At 41.4% G+C, this 15,919-nt stretch overlaps 1 protein-coding gene across 1 annotated transcript in view; it reads left to right on the top strand.

The window, feature by feature from the left end:
* The window catches only part of FKBP15 (FKBP prolyl isomerase family member 15), a 1,242,294-nt gene that overhangs the window by 490,471 nt on the left and 735,904 nt on the right, over positions 1-15,919 (top strand). The window contains exons 10-11 of the mRNA XM_044057970.1: positions 5,792-5,934; positions 12,076-12,124. Of these exons, the coding sequence (XP_043913905.1) occupies positions 5,792-5,934; positions 12,076-12,124 (192 nt within the window). The remainder of the gene's footprint in view (positions 1-5,791; positions 5,935-12,075; positions 12,125-15,919) is intronic.

The following is a 15,919-nucleotide window of genomic DNA, read 5'->3' as shown; positions in this document are numbered from 1 at the left end:
AAGTGAAAATGTCTGATTTGATGTGTGTGTGTGTATGTATATATATATATATATAAAGTAGGGAGCTATTGTAGCAAAAATGTATTATTTGTAGGAAAGAACAGTAAGGTAGTTTAATGATACTGTAAGAGGAAATAGAAAGTGAAATGTGATAAGAAAAGATTGGAAGCAGAAGGGGGAAGGTATTTAAAGGAGAAGTAAAAAAGAAAGGTAGTTGAAAAGGTAGTTAAAGGTAGGTTAAGTTAAAGTGAGAGTATATAAGTATATAATAAGTGAAATTAGATCCATGGTTTGCTAAAAAATTCTGTTATGGCACATCCAAATAAGAGAAAAATGGCAGTTGCTCTGATATTTGTGGGAAGATCATTCCAGGCTTTGGCGATGGAGTAAGTAGAGGCATTTTCCTGTATTTTTCTTGGGTTAGTGTACTAATAGAAGTTGTTTGTCTTTGGATCTTGGAGATCTAGTGGGGAGATAGAGAGAAGAGAAGTTAGAGCAGAGCAGGCAGTGGGCTTACAGATAATGTTGGTGGCTAGTTAAGAGTTCTATGAAGTTAAGGCGTAGTAGCTTGAGCCATCGTAGAGCTTGAAGTGAAATGCAGTGGTGAGTAGAGTAGGTAGTCTGTAGCAAGTTTTGCTATGTTGTTATAGCAGGCCTCAAGTTTTGATAAGGAGGAGGAGGTCTGGAGATTAGTAAGGATATTGGCACCATGCAAGAGGGAAGGTAATAGGTAGGTGTTAGCAAGAATGATTCTATTAGACTGATTAAGAAAACATGAATGCCTGCAGAGCATGCCTGGTTTCTGGTGAGTTTTATTTATTTATTTTTTGTTGCTTAGGATATAAAAGTCAAATTTCAGGTTTTCATCAGTGATTACACCCAGCAGCTGGTGTGTGGCACTGCTTCAATTAAAGTGTTGTTTGTGGAATACATTTTAAAATTTGATTTGATGTTTGAGCTTTAGGGAAAAAAGTGAAAGTTTTGTTTTGTTGGGCCTGAGTAATAGTTGGGAGTCGTTTAACTAGAGTTCAATGGATGAAAAAGCTTCTTGGGTGCACTGTTACTTGCTGAGCAGTTTATGGTGGAGTCATCAGCATATTGAATTAAAGTAGCTTGATGGGAAACTAAGTGAAGGTTGTTTATGAAGATGTTTAGAAGTAGCGGGCCAAGGAGGGAGCCTTGGGGTACTTCAGTGATGATTGGAAGGAAGGGAGCCTTGCCACTTTACTGACTGCTGTCTATCCAACAGGTAACTTTTAAACCATGTCAGGGTGGAGGATGTGAGGCTTAGTAAGGAAAGTGGATATAAGAGCTTAGTGTGAGAAACTATGCCAAAAGCTTTAGAGAGATCTAAAAACAGTGCAGATACAAGATGACCAGAATCTGTAGCATAGCTTATGATGTCCATGAAGGATCGGCGGCATCGGCCTGAAACCATGCTGGGTTGGAGACAGTAGTTTTTAGTGGAGAAGGCAATTAATGAGTTGTATATGGATATATTTTTCAGTTATTTTAGACAGTGGTGATAAGATTTCAAAGGGGGGATAGTTAGATCAGAGGAATTACCCCCTTTGTGTAGAGGGATAATGAAAGACTTCTTCCGAATGCCTGGGAGGTATGATTCTGTGATTGGTCCGTTTATAAGACTACTGACTGGGTAGGCTTTGGACTCAGCAGCAAGCCTGAGGTATTGAGCAGGAAGATTATCTGCTGAATTGAAAGTAGAGTTGAGTTTTAGAAGAAGTTTTTTTTATAAAGTTGGTAGAGATTGGGTTACATGAAAAGGTATGAGCAGAAGCAATAGGGCAGTGAATAACATTAGTACTACTTGTACTTGGCTGAGAATTGTTGTAGGCAGAGGATTGATTTACTGAAAGTTTTACTGAAGGTGAAAGTTGAGTATTTTTTGACAGTAGGTTAGAAATAATGTCTATGAAGTGGGAGTTAAAGTAGGAGGCAATTTTGAAGGGAGATTTGTCTGGGAGAGTGTTAGGATTTTGTTTTGTGCCTGGTTTAAGAAGTGAGTTGATGACCAGAATGTTTTTGGGTTGTGTAAGTTATTAGATTGCTGATATGTATAATACTGTTTATCAGAAATGATGATTTTGACTTTATTATGGAGTTGCTTGTAATGCTGTACATTGTTTTGGGTTTTATTTTTTAGCCATTCATTCCATGCTTTATTTCTTAGGGACACTGGTTGCTTGGTGGCGGCTGACAGCCATGGGGCCTGATTAATTTTGATTATTTTCATCTGAGTAGGAGCTAAACTGTTAAGAATGCTAAAAAATACAGTATTAAAGTTATTTACAGCTTCATCAGGAGGAAGAATTTTTAGCATAGTCCAGTTGGTAGATTTTAGTATGTGTGGAAAGGACCCTAGATTAAATTTTGTTAGGTACCGAACTGATTTATCAAAATGCTTTTTAGGAGAATGTTTGGATATTCTGATGGCAAAGGAGGGGGTAGATGGTCATGTAGTGTGTTGAGAAAGATGCTGGTTTGTGTAAATTTGTTTGTGTCAGATGCTATGATCCAATCCAGTATGGATCCTTGTTTATTATATATATGTCATACCTTGTGAGAGATTGTACAAGTTGTGAAGAAATTGAAAAGGTTTATAGAGGTAGAGGCTAATGTAAGAGTTATCCAATTTGTTAACATCACCAAGAATAATTGTCTCATAGGGGATATTTCCTGTGATCCAAGATGGAATGTTTTCAAGTATGGGGATGTTCTGTGATGGGGGAATCTAAATGACAACTATGCATAGGTTTTTTGAGTTGTTTATTTTTAGGATGCTAATGAGTTGTTCAGCATTTTCAAATTTAGGGATGGGGTCTAAGTAGTTTGTAACTGTTGTAAAATAATTTTATAGTAAATAATTTTAAAATTTTAATATGTTTTTAACATTAAATTAACAAAGATATATATAAAAATATGCGGTGGTGGTGCTGTGGTAGCGTTGTCGCCTCGCAGAAAGACGTCCTGTTCGATTCTCAGCTAAAGTGTCTTCTGTGTGGAGACATGCGTGAATGGGCGTACCTTCACTGAAGGTTGTATGTCACAGCTGGCAACTCGGTACGAAAAATCTACTGCCAATCATTAGCGGACCGGAGTTCCGCTGTGGTGACCCCTAACCGGGAAAAGCCGAAAGATACAACAACATTTAAAAATATATATTAAATTCATATTTTTTATATCAAGTGTTTTAAACATGGTGTTTTTAATCTTGTAAGTGTTCTTTGTGATATGTAATACTGATATCTGGTTGTCATTTAATTAAGTTATTGTATACAAGATATTTTTCCTTTAATCATGAGTAATTTGATGCATTAACAGTTTTGATTGGCTAATTGATTGTTTAAGCTTATATATAAGGGTTGCTGTGGCAGCTGTCTTTATCTAATTAAGTCTGGGAGGTGCTCGGACGAAAACGCATGAGTTTGCTTTGTGGAGTGTTTATTTTACAAGTTGTCCTGCTTTGCCTGAATAAATCACTGTTTTACTACTCCAGTTCCAGTTTTCTGCTTCTTTGTTGTAAAATAATGCATTTCCACCAGCTTTTAATGTAGTCTATCTAGTCTAAGTTATATCCTGGAGGGAGCACTTTAATATATTTTACATTAGATTTTAGCCAAGTCTCTGAGGCAGCTAAGAAGTCTGGAGTGTGTAGTGCAACCCAGGCATGAAAGTCTGAGATCTTGTTACAAATGCTGTGAATGTTAAGGGTAATACTTTTAAGATTTTTGCTTTGGGATGAGTTTGCAGGGGTAGGGGATGGGCCTGGAATAGGGAAGGACCAGGGGTAGGGGATGGGCCTGGCATAGGGGAAGGACCAGGGGTAAGGGATGGACTTGGATTAGGGAAAGGACCAGGGGTAAGGGTGGGCCTGGGTTAGGGGAAGAACCAGGAGTAGGGGGTGGGCCTGGGTTAGGGTAAAAATCACCAGAGAGGGAAATGAAAAATAGGTGAGTATTTTGAGTGAAAGAGGAGATTGTTTCAGGTAATATTGAGACTTAGTTTGGATTTGTCTTTTAAAAGTTTAATTTTAGGAGAGGTTATGTGTTTTAGAGAGACCTGGTGTTATAAGAGAGAAACTGTTAGTATTATCAGGGAGTAATACTATCTGATGTTATAGAAGTGATGTGGGTATTTGTAGTAGATGGTATGGTAGGATGCTAGTTGAAGGAGGAGAAGGAAATTTAGAAAAATGGAAATAATGAGTGTTTGTGGTAGGGGATATGGTGTTGGCTTGTATGTTATATAGTGGAGAATTTGGCAAAATTGGTTATTCCTGAGAAGGTGAGTAATTTAACGGTTAAAGAAAGAGATTAAGGTAGATATTATACTATGAATATAATGTGAAAGCAGGAGATGTAGTTTGATTCTATGGGAATATGCTTGATATATGGTGGAGGGGGATTAATGATATTTAGTACTTGAATAGTATTAATTGGTTAAAATGGAAGTAGGAGCATGGGGGTATAAAGCTAGGAGTACTGAGGGTGGGTGAGATTTGGGGGTAGAGTAGGGAAGTGTAGTGAGCCCGAGTAGAGCAGGGAAGAATCCACTAGGAACTGCAAGTCCAGCTGGAGAAGAAACAATCAGTAAGGAAATAGCTGATGTCCTTTTATAGTAGTACGAGTGTGTAATGTTTTAGAGTACATGGGGAGCGAAGATAAGTGCCAAAATGTTCAGACCACGGAAGATACAAACAGAAAAAGGAGTGTTAATGGTAGAATAAAATTGTGGGGAAAAGGAACTAGTATTATGGGAACTACAGGGGGTGAAAATAGCATAATGCTAGAGAAATAATGCAGACAGAAAAACTGAAAATACAGTTAACATTAAACAGAACAGGAAAAATAAAAGTGGAGATTATGTATAAATAAGGAAAAATGGAGAATAATAATTGGTAACTAGTGTGTCCTGGTGATAAGCAGGAGAAGCCAAAATTAAAGATATCAAAAATAGTGAGGATTATACAGAAAAATCCATAAAACATACATGAGCGAGTTGCAGGTGGTTAAGGAAGCAAAAGGCCGACTTTGGATAAAGTCTTTTATCATTCAGGTGATAACTAGTGCTGCAGTTGTGGAGGGTGGTGGAGGCAAGTCTTATTCCTTAAATCTGCACCCGCACATCACCTTGGACATTAGAGGTCTAGTAAAATAATCAGGACGGTTGTTTCAGAAGGATTTTACCTATAGACCAACAATTATTCTAAAACATGTTTAGGAGACCATAATAATACTGCAGTAAAGTATGTAGAATAACTTAAAACGCAAAATCCTGGGAGTAAGAAATTGTCAAAGCTTGAAGAACAAGACAAGACAGGATGTATCTTTGCATTGCTGACCCCCCCCCCCAAAAAAAAAAAATGATTTTGTGCTTTCTTATACAATATGTGAATCTTCTGGACACTTGGAGGTTTTAAGTGGTGCTTCTTATAGCTCTAAATGAAACAGCTTGTGGTGTTTGAGAATATTTACTTAACTGAGCTCTGACTGAGATGGATTTTTCCATATTAGTTTGCCAGAAGTGTGTATTCAAGCGCATCTTTTTAGACCAGCATAGTCAAAGGGGGTTAGCCACTTAAGTAAAAAAAAAAAAAATGGCCAGAAATATTCAGGGAAAATTTGTTCAGACAGATATCAAAACATCTGGCATTGTAGTGCTATTTTCAGTGTTTTAAAAATGTTGCTTTCTTAGGGAGCTTCTGATGTGGTTTGAATTGTGAACTGCACTAACGGCAGTTTTATCTATTCAAATAACTTTTGGCATGCAGGTGAAGTTTGCAAAGGAAGCTGGGTCTGACAAGCAGAGTGTAGGCTCGTGTGACTCTGCCACTCCATCACCTGTGCCAGTTGTGGAGACACTTTTGGTGGAACCTGGAATGACTGCTCCCAGTGCTTTGCCTCCTAAACCAGGGTAAGTTCCAGGAGATGTGCAGGTAACTGGTCATATACTTTGTGTTAATTAATGACATCGAGTTTTATATATTGATGCTCATTACTGAATAGAGTAGTTGTTTGTTTTCAGAGTTTATGGCATAAGCTAGATGTCCTGAGATCACTGTTGCAGTATTCCAAATGGGTTTTCATTACTGATATCCGTGTGGCATACCAAAGCTTAACCTTTCCTGGATAGTAAGTCGGTATTACTTCAGCTTGCCAGCATGGCAGTATATAGGCAGACATAAAATTGTAGGTCCTCAGGCTATATCTCACCACCAGCCTGAAAACAGGTCTTGCACCCGTCAGACTGATCTTTGTATGTTCTTTGGTACTGTAGCTGCTAAGACAAGTTCCCCATTGGGGAGCCTTCCTTTACTTACACAAATTGTTTTGTCATATCTGTGTTAGTTATTAGCTAGGATGGGTAAGTGTAATTGCGGTAGATAAATTCCCTATAAAGCCACCATACACAGTGTCTGTTCTCCCATGTCATGGAACATCGCTACAGGGCCTGCTTCATTTGCAAATCCTTTGTGCTTGAGACTTTGCAGTCCTATTTGTCTGTGCTCAGTACTTTTTAGATACCAAACATCTTAAGCATTTGGCTCGCTCCAAGATGATGTATTCCACCTACCCAGATGTAGCTTCATCCCTCAACACTTGGTCTGCTCAGTTTGATTCCAGCGCACCCGCTGATGTTACAAAACCCACAGTGCATCTGAGTCTACCTTTGATGCCCTCTGCCGTGACCCCACCCAAGGCCAGTATGTTGTCAGAAGGTCGTACAACTGAAAGAAACTGCTGAAAAGGGGAGCCATAACTAGTCATTTTGGAGGGACCAGAGTCAGGGCAAAGATTCTAGAAACATTGTGAGGTATGTCAGGGATCTGAGATGTTCTGCTTGGTTCAAGCGGATTTCACACCTAAACAAAAAAAGATAAAACATGTCCCTTCACCCCTTCCTTGTAGAGAGGAGGAGTGGATGGACTTCTATCAAGGTCTACTCATGGCGATTATGGCTCTAAAACCACCTTCTTTATTAGCTCCCCCCCCTCCTTCTCAGAAAATTACTGTGGAATCGTTGTCTGCTGAAGCGGAAGATGCCTGTGACTCTGACCATTCTGTGGCTTAATCCTTTCAAGTCCACTCCCCTGTGGAAGAGGCTTTTTGGAAGACTATTTTAAACATGATGAAACATTTTGAGTGGGAGTTTAGACAAATTTTCAGAGGTTTGGAAAAGTTACTACAGTCTCTTGGAAATTGGTATTCTTGCCCCTTCACCTGTCCCTCCAGTCCTGGAGGCCTTTTTGGATGCCTTCCAGTGTACCTCTACAGCTCCAGATTTACAGCTTCATGCTCCCAAAAAGCCAGACGGGTTCTACAGAGTTCCAGATGAGTGTAATTTCCTGTACAAGAACCCAAAGCAGACCCATCTGCAGTGTTTATATCCTCAAACAAGCCTTCTAAATTGTTACTCAGTGCTACTGCTCTCCCTTGAGATAAGGACAAATAGGGCTGTGGATAGCTGGAGAAAGAAGGTGTATACTTCCTTTACTCTGGCTTTCAGGGCTTTTAACTACCAGACCAGATGACCAAATATTTTTTGTCCATCCTCAACACTTTGAACAAGATATCATTGGATTCCCAGGGCTCAGAGTCCAAACAACAAATTTTGTCTCTGGCTAATCAAGTCATTCAGGTGGCCAGACAAGAGTATAAAATGTAGTTATGATGATGTGTGGAGACCTCTTCCAGAGCAGTTGCCACTGCCACTGTTATCTGTGGGTGTGTATAATTGTGCAACCCACCTTTGCCAGTGGATTTCAAAGCCAAGCTCCTTGACTTACCCTTAGTCAAGAATATTTTGTTCAGCCCGCAGGCAGACAACCTATTTAAAGCCTTATAGCAAAAGTATGGAAGATTGTAGACAGATTCTGCTTACATTTATAGCCAGATACCAGAAGAACTACCCTGTCAAGCCCACCCCCTTTATTAGAAGTATCCAGACCAATTCTGAAATGCAAGAAGGCATCCAGGAAGAAATTTCTAGAGAAACATCAGAATGACCCCAGATATGGGAGGCCTCTCCCCTGAATAGTCATAGGGATTATCACCCAAGACCCTCATGAATGGACACTAAACATGCAGATCTTCCAGGACATTCTGCACAGGTGGAGAACACCTCCTATAGTTATTTGCCACAAAGAACAACAGGCAAGACCTCTGTCTTGCAGCTGGAATCCTTTCACCTCTGCCCAGAAAACAGATGCTGTCTCCTTTCAGTGGATATGGACGTTTCTTTATGCTTTCCCTACATTCCTATTCATTATAACAGTATTACTAAAGGCCCAGAAAGAAGAAAACCAGAATCTTACTGGGAACTCCATTTTGGCCAGGGCAACATTTGTTCTCCCTTCTCTGTCCTCTGGCTGCGGCACTCACCACAGGTGGCCACACAGGGTGAATCTCATCACACAGCAGAAGGGATCATTGTTTCATCTGAACCTGTTATCCCTAAACCTAAGCCTATGGATGATATGGTTCTGATCCCTTTTAAGTATCAATTTCAGTGGACATACTGCAGGTTCTCAAGGAAGCATGGAGACCCACCACCTAAAAATCTTACACAACCAAATGGAAAAGCTTTTCCTTCTAGTGTCATAAAAAGTCAGGACCCCCCAAAAATCTGAGATTCCTCTTTTCCAAAAGTACTTGTGTGAACTTCTTGAATACAAATCTGGCATACTCCTCAATCAAAGCCCACCTGTCAGCCATTTCTGCTTGTCTGCCTCTCAGACCAGCTGTTGTGTCCAAGCCTGAGGTCAAACGATTTCTAAAAGGGGTACTGCACCTAAGACCCCCAAGGAAGCCCACGCCCCCTTCTTGGGTCCGTACTGGAAAAGCTCACTCTTGACACCATTTGAACCAGCAGCTTCAACAAATCTCAAGTTCTGCACCTGGAAAAGTGTCCTACTACTAGCCCTCACTTCTGCTAGGAGAGTCTCGGAACTTTAGGCATCACAATCGTTCCACCCTTTCTACGATTTCACAAGGACAGGGTGTCCCTAAGGGTTAACTCCTCCTTTGTGCCTAAGGCAGTGAACATGTCCCTCAATCAGGCCATCAACCTGCCTCCTTTCTTTCCCAACCCACAAAGCAGGGGGAAAGACTTTTGCACTTCCTAGATATACACAGCTGAGATTTTATTTGGATGAAACTAAATCTGTTCATAAGTCAGAGCTGTTTGTTTTATTCATGACTCCAAACTGGGCCTGGCAGTATCTAAACAAAGCATTGTAAGCTGCATCTCCAAGTCCATCTCCTTGGTTACTCACATCATGGCAAAGCCTTGCCTACCTGCCCTCAAGCTCACTATACTAGGACAGTGCCATCCTTGGGGGGGGCTTCTACAAAGGGGTTTATGCCAGAGTAATGCTGGAAGCAGCCACTTAGTCTTCCATACACACTTCAACTTAACATTACAGAATTGATGCCTTTACAAGACCCAGAGCTGCCTTTGCTCAGTCAGTTCTCTCTGGACTCTTGAACTCTGTCCAGTAATCAGACTCTATTCTTCTGCTTTCAGCGATCTCTGTCCGGACATAGTACAGTTGTGCAAGAACTTACCATAACAGTACATGTCCTGCTGATCACTTTTACAGTATTGCTTCCCACCTTTCTTCCCCCTTTTGCATACTCTGTTTCCCTTTTGCTGCCCTGTCAACAGGACTTTAGGACCAAGAAGGGGCTTCTCTCCACCCACTGCTTGGCCACTTCTAGCTGACCAGTCTCTCAAAGGTCTTCAGGCTGCTGGTTTTGAGATAGCCTGAGAATCTACACTCTTAAAAATGCTTATGTGCACCTATGCTTGTAAGTTGAGATAATATTTTGGGTGTACGGTTCAGGGAAGGTTAAGCTTTGGTACCCTGGCCAGATGTCAGCTGTGAAAACAACTGTTTGGAATACTGGAATACTGCAATAGTGATCAATAGGACATCTGCTCTTATGGTCAGTTCTTACACAGCCATACTATCCTACTGTTACTACTTTTTTGCATAATACTTGGCATTCAGGAAGGAAAGTAAATTCATAGTCAGAGGTGCGATTTCTGCATGCATTGCTTTTGAACTGTGAAGTATGAGTTCTGGAATGCACTCTTGGAGCAGGAATTGAATAACTTGTAAAAGTAACCTTTTCCCAAAGAAAGGAATAAGGATGTTTGATGCACTGCCCTTGGGGAACTGAGGCTGTACAGAAATTAAAATCTCATTTTTGAGGCGTTATTGCAGGTTGTCTAAATATGGGAAATGAGCAAGAGGGTTAAGGGAAAGGGATGGTTTTCTGTTTCGTAGTTTTAACAGCCTAAGCAATTACTGCAGTGTTACTTGACACACTTCTGAAGCCGTCTCATACTGCTTCTTGGCTAAATGGTAGAAATGCTAGTGGGCTAGCAAGGAGGTACCTTTTTAATCCCAAATGAATCATGTCAGGATGAAGAGCAGCATTGTTTAAAAGGCAGGCCAGATAGTAGTGAGCATAAGTACTAGAGGTAATGGTGGCATGCACCGTCTGTGGGGGGGATGATGATGGCACGCACCATCTGTGTGTGGGGGCGATGATGGCATGCACCGTTTGTGGGGGGATGATGGTGGCACGCACTATTTGCAGGAGTGACTGGAGTGATTGGCCACTAGGAGGCACAGATGAAAAAAATAACTGTACCCTGTACAGTTGCAAAACATTTCTAAATTATGGCTAGCAAGTCCATTATAATTTCAGTGCATGTCTATCTAGCATTTCAGGATTATCCTGGATATGAATGAAATGGATGCACTACTTTAAGAAACCATTTCATAGACTGGATACTGTACTTGAAGTTATGGAGGGTTAATTTTAAATGTTTGACTCTATGTAGCTGGAGGAGGAGGACAGCAATCTTTCCAATTATTTTATCAGTTTGATACACTCTGATTGATGGCATTGTAGCAGTGATCGACAAAACTGAAAGACAGTCTTGTCAGGTGGGAGATGTGTGCATCTTTACTTGTCGTATTTGTGACAGCTATCTTTTGTAGCTGTTTTGCTAACTTCTTGGCATAGAAAGATATCTGTGTTATCTAATGACCTTAGCACTGGAGCATTTGGTCAGAGAGAGGAAGAACAGATCGATGAAGTGAAGCCTACTTGCCATTCATGGGGACTGGGGGTTAAGGAGCACACGCATCCAGAGTTTGGAGTCCATGTTAAATCCCTGGTGGATATGAGGTATTATGGGAACCACCACAGCAAGCTTGAGGCACTTGCAGACACCTCATACACTGCTCATCATTCTTTGGGAAGTTGTGGACATCTCCCCCAGTTTTTACTTTTTTTTTTTCATATGCACAGTTTTGTCAGGAGTAGCGCTTTCTGCTGCTATGGTTGCATCTTTACTAATGGGTCTTGGCTGCATTCTCACAGCCAGGTTTTGAATGTGTACAAGGTGTGCCTCTTAGTTTACAAATCCTGCTGTAGAGCACCAGTCCAGTTGCTTATTTGCACTTTAATGAAATTAATGCAGTCTGTTCCTTCCAGTTTCTTTGGTACAGCACAAAATCTCCTCTCAGGTATTCGATGTGTGGGTCTGTCCTTCTGCCTGTTTGTGAAACTAGGGGCATACATTGTTAAATGTTTGAAGTAGAATGCTTTAAGCTTCAGTATGTATTAAGTGTTAAGTCACCATGAATATGATTTGTGTATGTTTTAAGGTATGGTTTTTTGAATAGTGATTAAATGTCTTAATTGATTCTTAATTGTTTTTAATTGTTTAATAAGGTGGAGATTAGTTAACTTTATAGGTGCTGAAAAGGTTAAAATGAGATGGCTAGCTTGTGTCTACAATGGTCTGATGAAGCAATGTCTACATTGTAAAAGCACTCGCCTTGTTTTGTTTTATATGTAATTAAAGATTGTGTTCTACCCTGGAAAGTGTTTTGGTTTCACCCTTCGTTTTTATTGATTTATGTTTGAAAGATGTTTAAATTATTAGGTGCAAAATGCGTTTGCCATTAATGACATAATCGCTCATATTGACCATTTTACCATACCTACTCAAACTTTGTTTCGTTTCTTGCAGAGAACCTTTAGTACGTGTCAAGTCAAACTCTTTAAGTGACCAGATTGCGGTAAGACTACAAGTTTTATTTTGGGGGTTCTGATAAGAGGTGAGAAGATGACTTGAAGTTTGACGAAGAGAGGAAGTACCACCACATTTTTTGATTACATGCATTTAACCTGTTCACTTTATTCCTGGCTAACTTGTTCCTGTTATTAGCAAGATGGATGCTAGTAACCATTCTTATCATCCATGTGTTTTAGCTGATGAGCTACTTGAAACCAGTAGATATCCGTAGTCTGCACTTTCCTTGTGCTTGTTAGTGGTACCTTTAATGTCACCTGTAGCATCCCGTGATGGAGCTGTGTGCGTACTTGAGACTGCATCATTTTCAACTTTCCTCTTATGATGTAGCACCATTTGTTCCCCGGTTTTCTGTTTATTGGATTGTTTGAATATGCAACCATGTGCATGATACACCTCTGCATGTGGTAGTTGAGGAGGATGACACCTTTATGGCTCCTTTTCAGAAAAGTTATGTAGCACTTTGACGGTCTTCAATAGTCCATGTTATGTTTTGCCTGGACTCTGAGCCCTTGTATTGTGCAGTGTAGACTTTTTGGAAGCAAAGGGGATGATTCTTAATGGGATGATTAACCCCTACAGATTTTTTCGAGGCTTGAAATCTCTTTTAAAGAGACCCCCTTTGTTATTGGAGTGTACCTGTGGAAAGTAGATGTTCTTCGTGTTTCACTGTTGCAGTCATCACATTTGGGTTATCCCTGCCAGGGTAGCCCTCAGTCGGCCCGAATACCAGAGGCTTAGTATTTCTGCGTTGGTTGCTGTTGCTTCAGGACTGATGTCAGGTAGTCAGTAGTAAGGTAGCCGACGCCATTACATCAGTCTTGCTGAGGAGGCCAAAGCAGAAGCAGTTCGCACGAGTGCTGGTCGGCTGCTTTTTCTGAATTGAAGCTGAAGTCTTCTAAAGCTATGTACCCCATTGGGGATTCTTTTTTGTTATAACCAATGTCAGAAAAAGTTAACATTTTCTCGCCTGTGGAAAGCAAATACCACACCGAGACTTTCATTCTTACTGCATCACTTGCCTAGGCCCAGAACGCAACGTCCCTTCGCTGTTGCTTTGTTCAACACCAGAACTATACGTTGTCGGGCCCTTATTGTAGCTAAATATTTTCGCTCAGGGTCCTAGAATTCCGATATGTCTTCAGTAAGCCATTCAACAGCAGATGATCTGAAAAAACGTAAGGATAAAGACAGAGACAGACCACACAGGTCCAAACCTACCGACGATGCTTCCATTAAGCTAGTCGTCAGTTCTCCGGTCCTCAGTGAGGCACTTTTGCAGCTCCTGATGCCTGCTTCTGTGGATTCGCAGGCCACTACTAAGACCCTTTTGGAGTCCAGTATGCCGCAAAACTCTTCATCGACTAAGGATCCTGCGGTTGTCTCTACCTTGGATGGGTCCAGAGCCGCTGAGCAGGCACCGGCTTCCGAGGAAGTACTTCACACTACCGATTCTCGACATAAACTGACATCTTTTTATGTCTACCGTTCTTTTAAAAACTACAGAGTTTCTAAGGCCCGGGGTACAAACCACACCCAAGAAACAGATGACCCAATCTCAGGCACCTGCTTCCTTGCCTGAGTCTCAAATGCTTAAAATGGCAGAAGGACCTTATAATGCTCATCAAGGGGAAACCAAGCTACCCCTTCCAAAAGAAAGAGATTTGTCCCCAGTAGTTTTATCTGAACAGGAGTCCGATGACTTTGTTGCATCTGAATATGAAGACATGCAACCCCTCTCTGCGTATGAGGATTCAGATGCAGAGGAATCCTTTCCTTCAGCTTCTCCACCCGAGGACTCTTCCTTTGGGAAAACCTTTCATACTTTAAGGGAGCATTTCCAGTGGGAATGTCAGGACTACCCTCAGTATAAAAAGAGATTCAGGAAATTCCTAGATCTTCCATAGCACAGACGCTTGGCCATTCCTTCTGTCCTTGAAGTTGTGGATGCTGTTTTTATGGAACCTAGTTTGACTCCTGACACCCTCCCTCCTGCTCCCAGGAAACCTGATAGGTATTAGAGTCCCCTGACTTACACAAATTTCTTTTCAAAAATCCTACTACTGATCCTGAGGTTATTTCTCAGGGGCCTAAAGGAGTTAAAGCAACTTCTGCTAAGAATCTCACCCCCTAAGACAGGGATTCCCGAGCATTAGACAAATGAGGTAAAAAAGTATACACCTCTGCTACTCTTGCTATTAGAGCACCAGATTGTCAGTTCCATATGCTAAAATTCCAGCAACATACCCTGGAAATCCTCAAACAGAAAATGTCATATTTTCCTGCTTGTGCAGAAAATAGAGTTACAAAAGTTAATGCACTCTCCAAGTCAAGTAACTAAGCACACCTTACACTGTGGATGTTCATCGTGTTTCACTGTTGCAGTCATTACACTTGGGTTATCCTGCTGGCAGGCTACCCGCAGTCGGCCTGAATTCCAAAGTCCTGGTCCAGCGTCGGTTGCTGTCGCCTCTTCCCTGACGTCAGTGCGCCAGGGGTATAAAAGATGCAGCCGACGCCATTTTCTTCAGTCTTTCTTGCCGCATGGTGTCCGAAGCAAAAGCAGTTCGCAAGTGCCGGTCGGCCGACTCCTGAGATTTTCGAAATTGAATTTCAGATCTAAAGTCTTCTATAAAGCTAAGTACCCCGTTGGGGAAACTTTTTTCTTGCTCCAGACCGATGTCAGAAAAAGTTAATAATTGTATTTCTTGTGGGAAGCAAATACCTCATAAGGGTTTTCATTCTTACTGTATTCCTTGCCTAGGCCCTGACCACGACGTTGCTAGTTGTCGGTTTTGTGCTAGATTTAACCAACGCATTATTAAGCGTCGGTACGATTTTGCTTTTCATTACTTTGGCCGAAGGTTTAACTATATAATGCCATCGGAACAACTGACCGGAATTCATAAAAAGCGCAAGGAGAAAGAAAAGGACAGGCATCCGAGGTCCAAAACAGACGAAGCCTCTTCTAGGCCAGTCGCCGGTGCTCAGTGAGGTGCTTTTGCAGCCCCTGACACCCGCTACCTCAGAGGCACAGGCCGCCTCCGACTCCCACGTGGAGACAACTAGGCCTCTGGATACTCAAGGTATTGGCCCTTTGGAAACTAATCCCTCAGATGGGTCCGGAGCCGCTGAGCAGGCATCAGCTTCTGAGGGTGTCTTCAGACCTACACAGCTTTATATCAAGCCTACTTCAGCATCCAAGACAAAGTCTAAAACAGTTAAGACAAGGAAACAAGTACTGCATTCTCCAGGACAGACTTCTATGCCTAAGAAACAGATGCTCAAAATGGCCGAAGACCTAATTACTTTGATCAGGGGTTCCCATCCCCCTCCTGATAAGAGGCCTAGGCAAGATACTGAATATGATTCCTCTGATCAGGTTTCCATTTCCTCTGACTCCTCTTCAGAATAGGGATACTCTATTCCTCCCTATGAGGATTCTGATGCTGAAGAATCTATTCCTTCAGCTTCTCCTCCTGAGGATTACTCATTTGGGGAAATCCTGCATACTATGAGGGAGCATTTCCACTGGGAGAGCCAAGATTATTCAGATTCTAAGAAAAGGCTTAGAGACTTTTTTCTACTACCTCAGCACAGACCCCTTGCAATTCCACCTGTTCTAGACATTGTAGATGATGTATTTTCAGAGTCCGGCCTGTCTCCTGACTCTCTACCTCCTGCACCTGTTAAGCCGGACAGATACTACAGGGTTGCAGATTCTCATAAATTTCTATATAAAAACCCTGCCGCTGATCCAGAAACTATTTCTTGGGGTCCC

The sequence above is a fragment of the Protopterus annectens genome, chromosome 16.part0 (assembly GCF_019279795.1).
Source record: "Protopterus annectens isolate FY-2018-M chromosome 16.part0, PAN1.0, whole genome shotgun sequence".
Classification (NCBI taxonomy): domain Eukaryota; kingdom Metazoa; phylum Chordata; order Ceratodontiformes; family Protopteridae; genus Protopterus; species Protopterus annectens.
Note: the sequence above shows the minus strand (reverse complement) of the source record. Positions and strands in the feature narration are given on the sequence as shown.